At 37.7% G+C, this 20,436-nt stretch overlaps 1 protein-coding gene across 1 annotated transcript in view; it reads right to left on the bottom strand.

The window, feature by feature from the left end:
- The window catches only part of DENND3 (DENN/MADD domain containing 3), a 40,574-nt gene that overhangs the window by 9,621 nt on the left and 10,517 nt on the right, over positions 1–20,436 (bottom strand). Inside the window, exons 5-15 of the mRNA XM_009328421.1 lie at positions 16,815–16,926; positions 15,083–15,202; positions 13,380–13,598; positions 11,822–11,943; positions 11,205–11,360; positions 8,359–8,455; positions 3,884–3,987; positions 3,373–3,554; positions 2,219–2,740; positions 1,280–1,542; positions 549–719 (exon numbers count right to left, since the gene is read on the bottom strand). Coding sequence (XP_009326696.1) covers positions 549–719; positions 1,280–1,542; positions 2,219–2,740; positions 3,373–3,554; positions 3,884–3,987; positions 8,359–8,455; positions 11,205–11,360; positions 11,822–11,943; positions 13,380–13,598; positions 15,083–15,202; positions 16,815–16,926 — 2,068 coding nt within the window. The remainder of the gene's footprint in view (positions 1–548; positions 720–1,279; positions 1,543–2,218; positions 2,741–3,372; positions 3,555–3,883; positions 3,988–8,358; positions 8,456–11,204; positions 11,361–11,821; positions 11,944–13,379; positions 13,599–15,082; positions 15,203–16,814; positions 16,927–20,436) is intronic.

The raw sequence follows: 20,436 nt of genomic DNA, 5'->3' as shown, positions 1-20,436 counted from the left end.
GGCTAAAATTATTCAAATTCTTCCTGAAGAACCACCAAGCTACATTTTCACTATTAAATTCAGCAGTCATGAAGAATTATGTGGCTTAAATGGAAACCCTGCTTGTATGATCCTTTCTCTCAAGGTTTCTGTGGCAGAAGAATACATCTTGCTCTATTCATTGAAAGAGTCTATAGCCACCAGGGTTCCAGCATGGCAAAACTCTCTCTACGCACTGTATTTTGAAGCAAGGTAGGGAAAATTTTCTGTTAGTTAAGATCACTGTTCTCATACGCTGTGAACTTAAATTCTTTCACAGAACTAGTGAATAAATTAAAATTTCCATGCCAATGGATGAGAAAAAATATCCTATATTTTTAAATGTAATCTTTTTTCTTTTTTGTATTATTCCAGAAGTATTATATTTAGAAGTAACAATAAAAATGTTTATTACTTAGCTATTGTTTGCTGAAACCTAGAAATTCTAAGATTGATGCATGAATTATTTAGAACAGAGACAGAAAGCACATACTTCATACTTATTTGGTTAGAAATTCCCATATTTATACCTTGTGATCATCTGCCATTTTCTTTCCAGCCCACATTTCTTTCACTATCAGGTACCAGAGATCACACTCAGTTTTAAGGTTAGCTTCAAAGACTTCTTTTTTAGATAATGTTTTAATCCTCAGAGTAGGTATTCTCAAAAGAAGGAAAGCTACAGTTGTGCTCTTAACATCCTGGAAATGTAGTGAAACAAAGAAAGCAAGGAAGATACACCATGCAATCACAGATAAGGTGCAGTACTCATTCTACAGGGCAACTTTCTCTATTTATAACTACAGCTAATGATTTCAATTGTCCATACACACCGTTAAGCACAGATGGTTTTACAAAAACGTAAGTTTTAAACAACAACATACAGACTTCACTACACAGTGGATACAAGCTGGCTCCCTGACACCACAGTCAAATAAGCACACTTAATGGTCATGTTATTAAACTTCTCTAGCTCTACATCCCATGTGCTGTGCTTTGCACCCTTCTGTACGTCTAGAGTTTATGACCTCTAGATTTTTATTCTATGTCATCCTAGCACCTAGCAAACCGTACTATGTCAGCCCTGAAATTCTTGGTCCAAAGACCCAGAATTCTATCTAATCACTTATAAGTTACTGACTTCAGAGGTGTTTCCTACAGTCCTTACTGAAACTTTAAGTTGAGAGACAGATCTCTGCAGAATAGAACATGGCCTATATCCTTAGGCATGCAAGAGAACAAGAAGTTACTTGATGCTCACCTCTATATCCCTGAAAGCAGCAATCTGGACATAGCCAGGACATCCTCCTTCAGTCAAAAGGAACAAGCGCTTTTGGGTCAGAGCTATTTTTCCTACACCATAGTTAGTTTTAACTGAGCAAGATAACTTGTAGACACATTCATTTTTATCTAGATGCTCTATTACTGTTGGTGGCAGATTCACCTCTTGAGCTTCTGCTTCAGTTTCTTTCCAGTAGTTGTAGAAATCTCTGAATGTTTCAGGATCGATTTGTTTCTGATGTCCTAAAAAATTTTTTAAACTTATTTACTGTGAGAAATGATTATGCAGATTTGCAAAGAAAGATATGTTTTTAGAAATCTTATTTAGAAATCAATCACAAGGTTCAGATCTCATTCAAGAGAGAAGAAAGTTCTCCCAAATATAAAAGTAACCTCTCCTTTTGCTATGATGACCATCCAAGAGGAATTTAAGTGTAGCTGCTTCAATTCTGGATTTTGTTAGTTTATTTTTAACGGACTGCCACCTTGCCATGGTACCTAGTAGTTTTACAACACAGAGGTATTTTCCATTAGCAGCTAGGACAGTCTCGTATTCACTTTACTCATAATCTAAGCCAAAGCAGAACTGCACACCATCAGATCACACAACTACCTCACCTACACAACCTGAAAAACTGTAAATTGTATGCTCAAATGTAAGTAGATTCCTTGTCGTTATTGTGGATGCAAGTATAGACTTTCTTGTACACATTAACTCTATTCTCCATAATTATCCTAATTAAATAAAATTGTCCATAAAGCTCACATACCATGAGTTTTCAGAGGCCCAGAAAATGTTGAATAATAATTAAAAAGAAAAACAACTGGAGACAAAGATTTTATTATAGTTCATAAAAAATCCAGTTTGAAATTGTCATTGCACCAATGTAGATGGTCACTAAAAATGTATCATACTCACCTACTGTTAGGGCATCAAATAACCGATGTATAGTGTCTATATCTTTGACAATCCCAGATTCCTGGATTCGCTTCACAAAATCATCCAGTTGCATGTGTGTTTTTGGCAATTCAAAATGTTTTACATGGTCATCTATTTTCATAACTTCTCTTTGTTTTTCCATCATTCGACTTATCAGCTTCTTCAGCTCAGGTTTGCGGTCTGCTTGAGAACGCTCAGAAGGAGGCATGGTTTCCACTATTTTTCTTACAAGATCGGTAGGGAAAATTCTTAAGTCTGTTTTATCTAAGTTCTGAAAGTCAGAAAGTGCATTTAGTAGTTTCCCTTGCATCAAGCTAATAAGCCCCCGGAGGTAGAAGTACCTTGCCAGCAATGCTGAGTTATCAGGTGGTAAGGTATTTATAGCTTTGCTGAGATGGTTGAAGAAGTCTGTATAGTAGGAATGAACACACTGGAACATCAGAGGAAAGTGAATTTCTGGGATTTTGAATGTACTAACTGATTTGGAGGGCATTTTCACAGCTAAAGACAAAATCAAAAAAAAGTACATTGATTAGTGTAAGCAGTGAGTAAAAGTGCGAGTATCTTCACAACCAGCCATACTACAAACAACAAAAAGAATCCCCATCACAGTAATAAGCAATTACATCGCATGAAATTCAAGAAAGATTACAGTTGTGCTAGGGACACAAATATATTTCTATGTCCATTGTCCTTATTATCAGAGTATTCCCTAATCTGATAAGATCAATTTTGGGGGGGGGGGGGGGGGGTGTGAAAAAAAACCACCACCCATGCAGCTTTTATAGGACTTGCTTTGTTAAAACAGTGATAAGCCTAAGCCTACGTTTAAAGGTAGTGGAGAACTGGACATAAGGTGGGCGAGGACTGAACACGGTTACTGACTCAGGAAACAATTGTACAATATCAATCCCATTGTGACCAATCAGTCTTTTGTGGTACAGCAAAACTTGCAGCAGGCTACAAACTGATTTAACATGCAAGGAGAAGCACAGACAGGTCTCAGCTCTAAATGACCCAGCTCGCCATTTCTTTCCACCATCTGACACTGTTTCTGTGAAAATTATTCAGTGATATCACCCATAAAGACAACAGAAAAGACACTGTATTTGTTCAACACATTCTTCCCTTACCAACGCCTGTTTCTAGTCTTCGAAGTGAGGAATTTCTGGTAGGGCACTCTGGCAGCGTGATATCTTGCAGATTAGGCATACTGATTACCATACGCCTACTAATCATGTACTGTGGATTAAATCGTTTAGAAGCCATTTTCTCCATAGTCATTCTTCTTGGGGCATGAAACATCAAGTTTAATCTGAGAAAAAAAAAAATATATATATATATATAAAAAAAACCCCACTAGTTTTAAAATTCGGTAAACATACACACTAAATTACTACTTGATGTTATTTTTTTCTGTATAATAGTATTAAATTACAATTATAGTATCAATTTACAATTTCAACAGCCATGGCTGGACATGTTCATATCACCCTTTTACAGTAATCTTAATAAAATGGCCTATCAATTAGTCATAATCTTATTCATAGATGACCTGATCTCCTACCAATAGAGTCAAATGGACTTTTATCACTGATATCAACAAAAGATTCAAAACCAGAATAAGGAATGAGAAAACTTTACCTATCCTCTTCAGACTGGGTACTCAACTCAAGTCGAGCAAAAGCATCCATCTTTCTGTTCAGACGAGCTTTAAGAAAAGAGTGAAACATGTAGGTCTCTAAAACCTGAGAGACACAAACTGGTTAACTGTGGATCATTTACAAATTACATTTTTATTAGCATGTCTTGCTCATTTTTATTACCATTACATATGCAAAGCTGAGCACTTCCAATTTAGCAATCACAAAACCAAAACTATTTGAAAGCTTCAACAACAGAAAACCAACTCAGTTTCCATTCACCTTCTGTACTTTCATGACATTTGCTTAGTGGCAAACAGTAATCTCAGACCACCCTCCAAAAGATGAAACCAAACAAAAAAGAAAAATACTGAGCAAAACAGAGAGTTTTAGCTACTGAAGTTTAACAGTAACTAAGTGCTGATAATATTGTCTATGGTTTGGAAGAAGAAGTTTGTGGCACTCTAAATTAACTTTATGTCATCACGCTGAAAAGACAAGTGAGTCATCTTTTCTCCTGCTAACCCCCAAAATTGTTCCCTGCTCAGGTAATTATCGTGGTGTCATCCAGAAATAATTTCTAAAAGGTCAAGTTGCTACTTTTAGGATAGAGGACACCATAAAAAAATGCCAAGTGTGAATTAAAAAAAGTGGAAAGCTACCATCTCCCACCATTGCAAATTAAAACAAGATGAAAGCTAGGATTTGACGCAATACAACATGTGTACCACATAAATGTTAGTTCTAGCACAGGGCTCTTAGTATTGTTTAAAATAAACAATTCAGAAAACTAATCCGCTCAGAAAATCAAATGCAAACTTCATCAGGAGACAATATTGTTATAACCAGGAATCCTGTCTTTATGTTTATACAACCTCCACCCTTTACAAACTTACTAACAGAAAGACCGCTGTATCTTTGAATGTAACTATGAAAAATTACTTTGATTAACGATATATCCCAGAGGCTTGCCTAAAGTACCCTTGATAGCCCTGGACTTTATCATAGGACAAAAAAACCCCAAAAAACAACACTGATCAGACATCAGTGTATTTCTATGATGTTTTTAAAAAGCACTTGAGAAAGATTCATAAGTAATCTAGGTACTCTGAAATGAATGGAAACATTTCACCAACAAATAGGTCATTCTTATTCAAGATGCCTCTTATCAATCCATTTGCAACGTATCCTGTAAATGGCATCTACAAAAGCATTAAGATTTCTGCTTTTAAGTATTTCTCCAGTAGATGGCGGATTTTGTTGGGAATTGTATGTACAGGAGACTACAAGTTGCAAGAACTGAAAGGGTCCTTTCTAATGGTTTTTGGAGTTCTTAATATAATTCTAGATACCGCTAGTAACTACTCCGTATTGTGTTATCTTCTAAGATCTACTTGAAAGCAAATGTGCTACTGTGTTATTTTGTATTTAAGTGAGTCAACTGCTCAAAGTTCTTCCTAAATGTGCACTTCTGAATTTTAAATGAATGTTAAATTTCAACTCATAAAATTGCCACTATTTCATTTATAGCATTAGAAACTGCTACTGAAAATATTTTAATTATTTCTATTCATTTGAAATCCTGGTCAGAACGTTTCCGGTTAATTTCTCGCCTGATGACATATTAATAGGTTCTTTTTAATTTATCTTTTTTGTTTGTTTGTTTTTAAGAACATTTGCTAGTGTTGCAAGCTTTATCCAACAAAAATTATTTCCTATTTAAGACTAATCAGTTGGCTATCTTTGAATTGCCAGATATTCTGCCAAGTTTGGCAACTACTGCTGAAGTAAAATGAGATACTTTTCTGATCATTTCCCTCACACACTGACATCTCCTTTAAACAGATGCTCAGAAACTTTTCTTATCGTATGGTTGAAGTAGGAAACAAAACAGGAAGCAAAAAAGGTGTTGATGTTAATGAAGAGATCTTTGTGCCAGGTGTAAAACAGTTACTCCAGAGAGCCTACTGCCAAATTCTAGCAGCAAGGTAAACCTCTAACTTTCAAATGCACCCATGGAACATAACTAAAAGCAAGTGTAAAATGGCAGATGCACTTTCTTCTATTCCTTGTTAAACCTTTGCTTTGATCCACAGGTTTGTTAAACAAGCTATAGTATCACCAAAAAAAGTGAAGACACAACTCAATAATATTTTACTTTTGAGAAGCTTAAATAACAGCACGTCTTACAGTAGGTAAGAGTAATTTTATAGATACTTTATTAAGTTCCTTAATAAAGTATCTGTTAAAAACTACTATGCAAATTGCATCAAATGGTGCAAGAAGCTGAGAAAGATGTCTTGCATCACTTCAGAAATCAGGTATTGACCATAGAATCATTTAGGTTAGAAAAGATCCTTAAGAACATCAAGTTATGCAAACATAACACTGCGATAAGGTCTCTCCTCAGCCTCCTTTTCTCCAGGCTAAACAACCCCAGTTCCTTCAGCTGCTCCTCAGAAGACTTGTTCTCCAGACCCTTCACCAGCCTCGTTGCCCTTCTCTGGACGTGCTCCAGCACCTAAACGTCCTTCTTGTAGTGAGGGGCCCAAAACTGAACACAGTATTCGAGGTGCGGCCTCACCAGTGCCAAGTACAGGGGCACGATCACTTCCCTACTCCTGCTGGCCACCCTATTTCTGATAGAAGCCAGGATGCCATTGGCCTTCTTGGCCGCCTGGGCACACTGCCGGCTCACGTTCAGCCGGCTGTCGACCAGCACCCCCAGGTCCTTTTCTGCCAGGCAGCTTTCCAGCCACTCTTCCCCAAGCCTGTAGTGCTGCATGGGGTTGTTGTGGCCGAAGTGCAGGACCTGGCACTTAGCCTTGTTGAATCTCATACAACTGGCCTCAGCCCATTGATCCAGCCTGTCCAGATCCCTCCCAGTTCAGGATAACAGTCTTCCAAACAATTATTTTTTCATTTAACTAAGGCAAACTTTTTATTTGGTTAATAATCATGAACTTAAAAAAATCACAAGAGTTTATAACTTTGGATTTTGGCTTGCTGTGTCAAGACTGAATTCTCCTAGAACACTGTACGTGACTAGACAGAAACCCTTAAAACATGTAAATTCTGTTTTTCACATACACAACAGTTTAGCTTAATTATTTGAAGGCAAATATTAATTTAATCAGGTGCAAAAAGTTTAATGTAAAACAACAGTCTCAACTGCAAGGATGAAACTCTCAACCTTCCTGCTTCTGGGCAAAGTACCCTAACATTGCAAGATACTCTCACAGGAATCTGCATACTTAGTCTCTCTTTCTCTCCCTGCTCCCTTCCTTCTGTTCCCCCTTCCTTTCTCCTTCCTTCACACCCTAAGGATCTCCAACCTTTGATGGTCAGTAACAGTCCTACACCAAGGGCATGGAGAACTGCTCTAAATCCTACAGCCTGGTGACCAAGACACTCTCCTTTTAATGAGGAAATTACACCCACCCCATTTCCTTAGGATATACAAAGCCATTACATAAAAGGTAGACTCATGCACCAGTATTGTCTATACTCCAGAGGAAAACAGACCTGCATCCTTCATAAAAACCTGGTTCACTGTATACACTGCGTGAAAACTGAGTCATTTTGAAGCTTCAGCAGACCAAGCTTACGCTAATGGAAGGATCAAGCTGATCAGGGCAGGTGCAAAAGGGACTCAGGGCCTGTATGGAACAGCTCCACACCCCTACAGGGTTTTAAACTCAGATAAGTATCTAATAAACTGAGTTAGCAGAAGGGCTAAGAAAAACTAATTGGGGATTTCAGGTTGTCTTTTAGCCTCCAGCACTATTGGGCCTGGCCTGAGGGTATGCACTATTTGAGTATTACTTCATAGGCTTCACCAGCACATAACAGTAAGCTATGGTTATACTACCTGGTAAAGCACGTCAGCTAAATCAACCTGTGTCCTGTATGCCCTGTCACACTGCAAGGCTCTAAGGACACCAGTGCCACTCGTGCTCAGAGTCAGCAGCATGCGTTCGCTGCGACACACTGTGGGAAACAGGCACATGGCCTGAAGCCAAGCAGGCGTCGTCAACTCCCACACCCCGTTGCTCAGGCTGCAGATAAAGCAGGTACTTCAATTTGTGTGATTTGAGCTCCCTTCTGCTGTGCTCACAGTCTTGCTGAAAACTCATGTCTACGTATAGGCTTTGGCCCAAACAGTTTGGACAGGTGCCTGTGCTTAAAATACAGTTTAGATGTAGCTTTACTGACCATCTGCCATAGGTTAATCTCACCCCTGAGGAATTACATTTAATTTGCACTGGAATTAGATAGTACCTTGCTCTCCAAAATGCTGTCTATTATTTTATCTGTTTATAGTAAATAAAATAAATTTGGTAAAGCATTCTGTGAAAGTTGGTGGTTCAACATCACTACACAGACCAAACTGTGACCATTCTACTAATTTTTGGCATTAATCCTAAAATACAGATTAATAACAGAGAATCACAACATATTTAACACTGAATTTACCTTTTTGTAAAATGGCTGGTCTCCGATTGCCCTTGTTTTCAGAAATTCTTCACTGTTAAACACTCTATGTTCGTAATTTAGATGGTCTTTTACCTCCCTGGAGACAAAAATAAATAAATAGATAAATATGCTTGGAGATTTGTAAGCAAGTTGCACTTTTGCAGTAGCAGCAGCCCACTGGTACTACTAGAAATACACTGCAGCATCAGAAGGAAAAATAGAAATATGCTGCAGTATCAGAAGGCAAACTCAGTTTTAATGAACAAGTCTGAGTACTGAATCATAGGAAAAGAATGCAAACTCTTATAAGTGAGACAGACTACCTGCTGCCACTACCATTTCAAGTCTGTGGGATCAATTTTAGTAACCCACAGAGGAGAATCTACATATTTAAGTCACGACTTAAGCTCCAATCCTGGAATTACATTTACATTCAGTTCCTGAATCACATACAACCCATCTGGAGCACTGAAAAGACAAGTGTACCTAACCGCATAGGCAATTTGAAAGATGTGATCTGACCTCACACTGTCCCATTACAGTGCACCTGTAACATGCACATGAAATATTATAATTACATAATTTTTTGCTGCACTCTCAAACTCTGCTCATAAAGCCAGCAATAACTGGAAATTGTGTTAAACTAAAGAGACAGAACTATTGAAATAAAAGAGAAAGTGAGATAAAGAACCGATGCATATTTTAGTGTATGCATGGTGACAGCAGGCAGCAGAGGCCCTATACTATCCCTGGAAAACCAGACGTCAGTAGTAACTTCTGTGTCCTAAAGGTGAGCCAGAATGAGTTGTTTCAGGAGCAGAAAGTGGGAGTTTTTCAGAAAAAGGCTGTTCTCTAAACTGAAGTCTGTGAGTAAGAAAAGATAGTTATTTAAGCTAGATATGTGCAAGTGGCTAAAGTCAGGGTTCCTTTTATTATTACATCTTATTTCATCTACTTATGCTGGGTATTGAGGAATAAGAAATTCCCATTAAAACATGTGAACAAAGAAAATTTGGTGAGCTAAAATTTGAATGTAAGCACAAAAGGGGAATCTCATACCCATGCACAGACCTGACAGAAGGCCTATACATCTCTTGTCTTTCATAACTCAGTGATAAAAGCCCATTACCAGTTCATCAAGCCATACGGGTTCAGAAAAAAGATGGTTAGTAAAATTATATAGTTCTATGTAATTCTACATAATTTAGCGTTGTTTGCTTTAAACATGGAACCTCCACGCACACAAAAATACTACAGTGCTTCACTGAAGACAGTAGCAACTGGCAGCACAATTGCATCAGAAATTTACTTTCCTTCACTCCTGGACGTTGGTAGATATAGCATTAGAAGATAGAAGAAACAAGGCTGAAAAAAAAGAACAAAGAAAGAAAGTTTGAAGGAAAGGAGAAAGAAAACAAGAAAAGAATCAACCCCTCTGCAAAACATTATCTCTTAGAGAGCAAAGCATCTGTTCATTTTTTCTAGCCAAGCATTTAGCGCGTTAAAGAGTTCAAGCTGTCAGCAGCAAAATGCATTTCTCCTCATCTTTATCTGGAACATATTGCTGCCAAACACTGAAATCCACCAAATCCCACAGTGGTAGCACATCAGGTTGTAAATGCATTTCATTTTCCTTATCCAGCTGTGCTAGCTGTAAAGTCTGTTCTATCCTCCATACCCAGCAGCTATTGTCCCCCTGAAGGGCCCAGCCACTTGTATGCGCACTCCCCAAGCTGATCCAACGAAAGAGAGCAGGTTAACAGAGACCTGGTATTGGGACGATATAAATTAAACCAGCACCTTCTGACTGAAAGTGTTAGGGAGCATTCATATGAGCAATTTGGTAGCTGATCCAAAGGGGAGCACCATCTCCAGCAAGAGGCAGCAAGAAATAGCTGGGGATGCTTATCTGCACAGCTACTTGCAGACCTCTGTCCATATAATCAGATTCTTTAGAAATACCAGGTAGGCAGTTTCATTTTCATGGTCAAGTATGTGAGTATCTATGTAAAAAGAAATGAAGCATATGCAAACCAGCCATCCATTTGCTGCAGTTTTTTGTGCAACTCACCTACCACACTTCTATTCCCTCCACAAACACAAGGAAATAATAGCAGGATTTACAACCAGTACCCAGATAAAGCAACTGTGGGTATCAACACATTAGATTAGGTTAAGAAATAAGGAAAATTAGCATAGCTGGACGTTTTTCTAGGGGCGGGGGAAACAAAAAAACAAACCTACTCCACATCATTATTAAAATGTCACTCCTGAACCACCCCAAATACCCAGAAGTTCTTGTGCCAACTCGGTCCTTAGGCTGAAACAGTTCCTCTTCCTCCTTCATTCTCTTGTGGTTGCAGTCTCCAGATATCTCACCCCTTCTCAGCATTTGTAGTTAGCCAAAACACACCCAAGTGTTCTGAGCTCCCGATCCTGCTTTCAGCTCTTCTACCCTGTCCCAGTTGAAATTAATTTTTCCTCTAACAGGAGTGACTAAGAGTGTTTCCAGTTACAAATTAATATCCCTACTGGGCCTTAAGCTTTTCCTAATTATGAAAGGTGAGGACTGCACTTCTCTTCCTGTAATGTTTATACAAGAGACATACAGGTTTAAAATTAGAACAGTTTTATCTAAGAAGTCCTGGCAACGTGTATGTACCTGAATACATTAATTATTGATATTCCAGCAGGCTAGCAGGACCTCCTTCTCACATTCCCTCACAAAACTTGAGATTTACAAAATATCTATAAAGTAAGACAAAATAAATAATATTTTCAGTGACAGTGAAGTATCTTAACCAGTACCATATGCTCTTACAATAAAAAACACTATATCCACTCACCTGAAGATATTAACAATTAACTGCAAAGTTGTTTGCTGAACTTCCATATTCAGTTTCTGTTGCCAAGCCCTCCTACGCATTTGGAGTTCACTAAGATCTGTGCTGGCTCGGAGATGGCAGAGCTCTAGATCATAATGCAGCTGAAGACTCTCCACTCTACACAGAGAAGAAAATTATCAAGTTAAAACCTAACACCAATGATTTTTTTCATACCTTTTAAAGAAAAAGTCATTTAGGCCTCACGCATCTTACAGCTAGGGAAAGTGCAAGATTGATTTGTAAGTGTTGACAAGCTAACAAGATTCCTGGAAGTCCCACTAGTACATGTAAATCACAGTGCACTCAGTCTTCTGTGTAAAGAACAGTAAAGTTCAGAGAATAATCAGTATCGGTAATAAAAAGAAACAAGCATTCCGGGTATTGCAAAATAATATGGTTATGATTACGACTGCTTAAAGTTACTTGTTTATTAATTAATTGAAATTTTCAGTTTGCCCTTATCAAATACAGTGTTTTTATATGAATGAAATAATAGAATAATACAAAATAAAAAACTTAGAAAGAGGATCTAGCATGATTTATGCACTAAGATAAACACAACTTCAAAATCTTTTCACCTTTTTATGAAAGTTTCTGCTGCTTGTGCTGGAACATCTGGAATTTCAGGTTCCTCTTCAGCCATTTTTGAATGTGTAATATCTCCATTATCTATATTAATTAGAATTAAGTCTTCAGTTTCCTTTTAACAAAAGAAAATAGAATGACTGTAAATATACTTATATTGTAAAAAACATTTACTTCTCCTTTACGTACTCCTCAGACAATGAATATTTTCAGCAAGAAGGTAAACCAGGAAAGGACTTTCTTCCCCAACTAGAAGATCATATGTATAACTAAACAATTACTTTCAAGTAAAAAAAAAGTCATTAAATTCATAGATATTAATCTTAGTACATAAACATTTGGTAACCTAATATGTGCTTCATGTAGTATTAAATTAATACTGGATCTCTAAGCCCATCCTTGAAAAGGTATACATTATGAAGATGTGTATAAAACCATATATATGTACACAAAGATGCTCCCGGAAAGCTTTCTCCGTTCAGCATTTACTCCTGTACTTACCCTGTGGGATGACAGGGAGAGGGAGGGGCTTATGTATTAGTCTCAAACACAGAAACACATGCCCAATGCACAAAAAGTCACATGGAGGTAAAGCCCATGCTGATCTCTCAGTTTGCAATTTTAATAACCTTAAAGATGAGACTGCAACACAGCGTATATATAACCAAACATAAAATCTTTCAAATTATATCAAAGAAAAGTGTGTTCTCTAATCTGTACTTATTTCTGATAGTGACACCATTTTACTGGTAACTAAAATAAATATTTATCTGCTTCATTTTAACTTAATTCTTTGTTCATTTTGGACTTGCCTAGATGAACCAGTTTCACTTTGGCTTATAATTAGATGCATTCATCTAATATAAATTTACACAATCTTTCTGTGTTCGGTTTTGAACACTCACAGACACCCTATGTGACACCCTCAAAAAGGTATATTCACATTAGCCCTCCACTATGAAGCTGAGTTTTTCTTAAATCTTTTTGGGTAACCAAGATTAATGTTACCCACTGAAAGAGGCTTAGTCAAATAAGATTCTGAAGAAAGAAGATAAAAAAACCCTCAGAAAAACTGTGAGGTTATATTCTTTACATTGCTTTTTCTTTCTTATTTTATTAAATACTTAACTCCACTATGGGGCACAGCAGCATCATTAGAGTATTTTCAAGTGCATGCTCAATTCTTAACCCAGGTGCCTGGAAAAAGCACCTAATTCATCCCACACAACTCTGAGCGAAAAATAGCCTCACTGATCTGAAGGGAAACTTATTTATACTATACAAACAACATGTAAGTACAATTTTTCTCCAAATGAAACTTGAACTCCAAAAATCATTATATTATCCTGCAAAGAAAAGAAAGGTAAGGGATACAACAATAAGTTTTTTCCAATAAGCCAGTGGTCACATCAGTATGGTTCCATTACTTTTAATTTCTGCATTTCTCACACACCTAAATAACAAAAGCTAGTTTCTAGATGCATCTGAAAGAAGTAAGGGGACAAACGCAGTGAAAGTGAACATCAAGAGAGGTAATTATCTAAAACATACCGTGCTAACTTCTTCAAAATGATCAATATGACATCCCATAAGAAAAGATGTTGGGGCCATTACGAAATCCAGCATTTGACGAGACAGAATAGGCACAAAAGTGTGTTGCCACTGAAGAGGATGAAGGTACAACATAAAGCATTCAGCAACAAGTGTCAACAGAGCCCAATCAGAAGAGAACAAAACTATTCTCTGCTCAGTCAAAATACAGGTCATAATCTGGAAAAAACAAAAATGCTAAATGTTTACAAAGAGTTATATCTGGAACATACTAGCTAAGCACAAATATTTCATCTGCTTGCAAAACTTGGCCTCACAAGTTCTGTTTTCTAATAGCTACCTTACATATTTATAAATTGAAATAATGTCCACTTAAGGATCCTTACAAAATTAAGAAGAGAGGAAAACTGCAAAGGAAAGAAAATGTAATTGACACTGAAACTCAATGAGAGTTTTGCCACCAATGTCAGCGAGGCTAGGATTTAGCTGGAATTACTCAGAAGACCTGTTGCCTTTCTCAGTATTAAACTGTAAAAAGTACCCAGATGAAGAATATAAGCAAATCTGTCTTTGATGATGGACACAAAGACTATCTAGGTTTTAGACATCTCAGCCAAACATCTGTTCAAGACTAGCTAGTCACATTCCTTATAGTGCCACTGGAGAGCAGTGCTTTCACAGAGCAATTCAGGAAGCTATCTGGAGATGTCCACCTTTTTCCACTGATAGAAAGGGACCCAATGGCATCTAAGCACCAAACTCGGATGCCTCAAGTTAGGTGGGATGAATTCAAACCAAGACGACTAATGGCACACATGGGACATCTCGCAGAGGGACTGACACATAAAACTCCATGTTCAAGATGCAGCAGTTGCAGAGGACCATTCAGAATTTAGAATAGACTAGACTAGACTATTTCAATCAGAAGTTTTATTCATAACGTGCACATGTGGGCAGAAGCCCACATGGGTGGAAGAATGGGCACATCCAAAAAAATAAGCCAGTATCGCCTACTTTCAGGACTGAGGAGGTTTACAAGCATCCCTGGAAAGAGGCCTCTAATCTGCTCTTTTTAGAGGAAGTGACACCAATAATACTGATGACCGTGAGCAACCTAATTTAACTTCACAAGTGGCCTTTGAGCAGGGAGTTGGATTAGGAAACCTACAAAGGATGCTCCAAACCAAAATTATTGTACAATTCTGTGAAGAACTGAAAAAATTATTTGCAAATAGCTTTTTGTATTTTCTTGTCTTTCTACACCATTTGCACTTTATTTATATGAGTGCCAACTGTTACCAATTCACCCTGCAGGTCCCTTTCTTGGGATTTGTCCCTTTCTCACACATGAAAAAGGTTCTTATGAATCTTGTAGAAATGCATGTAATGAGAATTCAAAATAAAATCTGTCAAATCGGCATTTCTATTTTAAAATATACTCTTAAGAAATTTAGCACCGATTGCTAAACCATAGGAGAAAGAAATCCAATATGACTTAACCTAATCTGGTCTATAAATAACAAAATATTGTAATAAGAAGTATATTTTATTGTGCCATATCTCTAATATGCAGAACTAACACTATTCTGAATTCCTGGGTTTATAATGTTTCTGGGGTAACTAAACATCTTGATTTTTTTTTAAACCACCACTTACCAGTACTGTCAATCTCTAATACATTTTAAAGTATCATTTAGCTTTACCTGCAGCACCTGTTGTGGCTTGAAACACAGCAATGGAAGATGAAGATCCAAATCAATAATTGGACTGTCCGGATCCTCTTGTGAAGGAATTATTATTTGAAGTGGTTTCATATTAAATACCTGTAATAACAGATGTTTTCTATTTACTTCTTAATGAAAATGTTCCCACAACACATTTAATTTGGGATTTTAGTTCCAACTACAAAATATTAACATTGAGAGCAAGAAGACAGATATTTGCATACTGCAGAAAACTGAAATAGAAAGAGAGGGAAATATTAAAAGACATAATAATTAGCTTGAAAGATTAACATGGACTTTGTGTCCTTTCATTCTCATAGGTTGTTTAGCCAGTAAAACTTTAAAAAAAAAATATTCTTTTAACAGAATTAAACTTGCTTTGCTATAAGCATAATGAAATAATGGAATTTATATTTGTAGCCACAACTGGGAAATCAAAAGTATTGATAAAATTCATACAGGAAATAGAAAAAATACGAACAAAAGAACTGAGCATAGGTGCTCACATTAAGAAGACAGAAAAGCCAAAATGAATGAGCTCTTATCAGTCTTACAAATACTCCAGCTCAAATCTCTGGGGGCCAAATCCTGCACGTGCTCCATATTTCAGCACTTAGCAGCTGGTTCAGCCAATCATTCAGACAATTTTCCAGCTATGCTATTTTTTCCTCCACTCCTAACCCCTCATCCCAGAGTCAAGGAAAGCAGCTAATGAGAAGTCCATGGCTGAAGGACTGCTTCCCTAGAAGCCACCTCAGTAGACAAAAGAGAGAGTGTGCTGAAATCACTGACTCAGCTAACTTATAGCTTGACTTGGGAAGGGTTGTAAAGAAGAAAATACAGCCCACACATCTCAGCTTCTACACCGAATGCAAATGTTTACGTGAGTTTCTCTTCTCAGCTAGGTCTTATCCAGGCAGCAGCCAATCCAGAACATTTAATCCACTCACCAGAATATTTAATCCACTACACACGGTTCTGCTTCCCCAGAGTCATTCAGACACAAGAAAAGAACAAGTCCAGAGCTGTACGTGTTGTTCCAGCAACTTATTTCTTTGGCCTCTTTTCTCTCACAGGGACTGCACTACTTCTCAGTCACACCACTGCATGTCCACCCATCACACAATCAAGATGACAGCCATGAGCATCCGCATCAGACAGGATGTCTCGCTATCAGACACAAGATAGGGAACTCCCACACTTCGGTTGAGTGGCAGTTACATGATTTACTGGCGTTTATACACGTGTATTCAATGAGATGGCAATGGCATACTGTTCAGGCGAAAGGTAAGCTTCTGCTCTTACAGAGCAGTTACAGACTAGAGCTTCCAACCACTTCTAGAGATTATGTGGGCTGCCCCTCTAGAAACCAAAAGCTAGATTATGCTGTCTCCAGACCTACCCAGGCATCATCTCAGACAGTAAATAGTTGGCATGAGCCAAATCCTTCCCAGAAGAGTATTAAAAATTAAACAGCATGACCAACTGGTATGCCAGTGTTCAGGCCTGCACCCTAGTCACACCATTATTTCATGTACTAATAATGCATAGCCTTATTTTCAAAGCACAGGTGTTGACATCAGCTTCATATCAGCAAGTAAAGTCTCTGACCTGACAGTGAAGAATTTCCCCCAATTTATAGAAAACAACATCTTAGTGCTTTGTAAGACATAATGTTAAAGTAATTATGAAATTCAGCATCAGTAATTACCAAGTGGAGTGGTCCTGGTGGCGGGCTGGGTATTAAAAATAATTTTGCTGCGAATTCTTTTATGTGCTCCTCAACATCTAAATCCTTGAAAGGTCGCAGTTGCACTAGTAAGCTGAAATTAAATTACAGAAAATTACATAGAAATAGTAACATGCGAACAGAAAAAAAAAGCCTTTTTGCTGATAAACTAGAACTAAAAACTAAATAAATATATTAGGAGCAATGAAGCTATTATTCTAGCTAATTAATTTCTAATTTATCAGCTACTTTAGCAGTTCCATTTAATTTTAATGATGCTGCTGTGTCACAAGCAGGTTTTTTTTACTTCCATGCATAACATAGTACTGCATCATATATATCAGAGGATGCAGATGGCACACTGGGTCTCATGATGGCAAAGAAAACCTAGAGGTGAGACGCAGCTGAAGGAAGTGTCTTACAGAGATGATTGCTTGAGGAACAAAACACCCACAGCTGCAACACAGTGCCATGGTGTTTCTCCCATCCCAAGCATCAGACATCAGCTCTGGGATGGAAAACAGCAGAGGAAGAGAGAGGTTGTAGACATGGGCTTAACTGCAGAGGAATGTGAAGCAAGAGCCATATTTAGCATAAGGCCTAGGCCTGCATGAACGCTGCTCTTTGCTGTTGTTCCTACCCATACAAAGAACAAATACAGTTGTGCAAACTTATTGAATGTTTCTATTTTAGAACTGTATTACCCTAGCTGTGTCAAAGCCACAAAGGTCATGCAGTTTATATTATATGCCAGATCAGTTAATGAACATTTAAACATACACGATATTAAGACTGCAAACTGTTAAGTCCAACAACATTTCTGAAATGTAACAATTAAGAAGTTAAGTATTTGTAGTCAGAAAGGGCATTTTGTTCAATATAAGGTTCACACGCATGTTCATAGCAAAAAAAAAAAAAAAAAAAAAAAAGGACCCCAAACCTTGACAAAATCAGAAATTTAAGCCTGAAAATCTATATATCCAGAAACTAGGAACTTCATATGGTTATATTCTCCCTTGAGGTTTTATTTCAGTTTGCAGTTTTACTGGTTTCCTGCAGAAGAGTACTTGCTCTTCAGGAAGAAAGTGGTCTAGAAAGCAACTGAATAGGTCAAGAGATATATTAGAATCCAGGACATCATATTTGTGTATGGCATTTAGATTACTGAATAAAAATATTCTGTCATATATTACTGATCTTTTAATTGGATTAATGAGACATTTAAGTTTACTAAATTCACATTTGTAAACTGCCCTGGGCTGAGTGCTAGGCTGTTACACATATTCCCAAAAAGCCCATCAGCTATTTAGGGGCGCAGAGGAGGCAGGGGGAGGGCAATTTAAGAATTATCAAAGAAAACCAGACAGTAGAGTCATCAATTTAAACAAATATGCTGTCACACTCAGTAACACCTTAGATGTGGCCTAACAGCATAGGTAAACCTGCCTTTTGTTTGTTTGTTTGTTAGGGTTTTTTGAGACAAAAAGCACATATCAACACATCCAGTAAATGTTACAACAGAAACAACCTGACCCCGATGCTGAAAAAGCAGCAGATGTACAGAAAGGACGGTAAGAGCTCCCTAATCAGTACACTGTGCCCATTAATTCAATGTAATAGCAGCTGACAGCTCTGCACTGCAAACGTCAGCTGAAATAAATGAAGTAATCTCTGAAACATTAAAGCAGAGAGCTAAGGAGTTTATGAACCTTCCATTACCTCTATTAACTGTCCACAGACAGATGTTTCAGAAAGCAAGAACATCTAAGAATAGGTCCTTTGTACTGCCTCAATGCTGTGTGCTATTTGCACACTTCCACCTTTTCTCAAGGCAGCTGAAAGGACTGATACACAGGTTGGAAGATTTACTGTTTGAATGGAGCCTATTCATCCATCCAAGATGGGAGTTCATCCAGATGAAGATTACTGCCAGGAATATTTCACTTTTCATGTAGTGTAACAGATAGGGGTAAAACTACCTGTGCAAAGTGTCAAAACCTCTCCATTTAAAACTGAACCATTTCAAATAATGATGTAGAATAATCCAACAGCCACAGTGTTGTGACATGGTCTATATGCACATCTGCTTGCTTTGGAGAGAGGCAGACACACTCCATTCAAACTGTTCTGGATTTGGAAGCACTGTACGCACGGAATACGTGAATTAGTTAAAAAAATTAATTACACAGAATATGAAGACCTTTGTTACTATGATGAAAGTTTGCAAGTTCCCCTTGCAGTTCAAAGCACCTACATGGATTTATAGTTTGCCATTGCCTTTGTGTCTCAGTTTTCAGTTGTGATTTCTACTATACTCTGCCATTTGAAAAAGTTTAGGAACCCAGGTTTTATCTGGGAATTCTTATGACGATAAAATACTTTTGAGGACTCTTCTGGATGAAAACAAGTACCACCCCACCTACAAGCAATCATGTACACTGCAGGTCCTGGAGAGAATACGCTATGCACAGCAGAATTCCGGAGGAAAAGGAAATCTTTTGCTGCAAAAAGGTCCTGAATGGAAGCAGAAGCCCTTTAGATGCTACTTCAACATCAGGCCTTCATTAGCAAATAGTATTTTTTTCACCAGTTCCCACGAGAAAAGGGCTACACAGTAGAAATAGTGGTCTGAGGTCCACCCGCAAGTGTTTTCAAATCCCCAGAGCCGCAGAATGATTAATCAGTTGAAGCATCCTGCAAAACACCACTGAAGCATACCAAGGATACAAGTATGCTGTTGAAGGTGTTATTATTTGTTAAGTGTACCAGGCACTACTACTTGAGTACGTTTGGTCAATGAAAACATTTAATTAGATTTTTAACCCACTGGCCACCTGATTACAGCTAAGGCATCCAATGTGAAAATAACTCCCTTTCTGGTTTACAGGAAAACAATGTCAATGTTTTGTAATGTTACAAAAAGTTGAAACATCCCTAGCTGTACAGCTGCTCAAAATATATTATTGAGGTCTTTACTGTAATTGCTTATATTCCATTCAGAACAGCCACACATCCCAGCAGCTCTTTCATGCCATATGGAAAAGTTTCAGTAACACACCAAAATAAGGAAAAACAGTACCTCTCCACCCCTTCCTTTCCTCCCACACAAGTATACTCTGGCACAGCAGAATACTTTTTAAAAAAAAAACAAAAACAGAAGGACAGACATTCTGAAATTAACTATCAAATAGTATCAAGGAAAATATGTGGTGATTATGAGATTTAGAAAAAAAAAATCCAGAAGAAAATATCATGGAAACATAACCAGTTGAGTTTCCAGTACCGTGGGAAACGCCAGCACCAAATGCAGCTTTGTCACTTGTATTCCCCCTCTCCTGCCAGTTACACACACTTGCATCTTACATCCAGATGCAGCAGCAAAAAGGAGACAGAAGAGCTGTGCAACTGTATGACAAATTCCCCTGTTAAATGACCAGGACAACACAGAGTACTAACCTGGAAAGCTATTGTCCTGTTGACAACTCCCCTATTATTATTTCACATATTTACAAATCACTTAAAGCTTAGATGGTAGGTGTCGTGGTTTAACCCCAGCCAGCAAGTAAGCGCCACACAGCTGCTCGCTCACCTTCCCCCCGCAGTG

This window comes from Pygoscelis adeliae, unplaced genomic scaffold (assembly GCF_000699105.1).
Source record: "Pygoscelis adeliae isolate BGI_AS28 unplaced genomic scaffold, ASM69910v1 Scaffold457, whole genome shotgun sequence".
Taxonomy (NCBI): domain Eukaryota; kingdom Metazoa; phylum Chordata; class Aves; order Sphenisciformes; family Spheniscidae; genus Pygoscelis; species Pygoscelis adeliae.
Note: the sequence above shows the minus strand (reverse complement) of the source record. Positions and strands in the feature narration are given on the sequence as shown.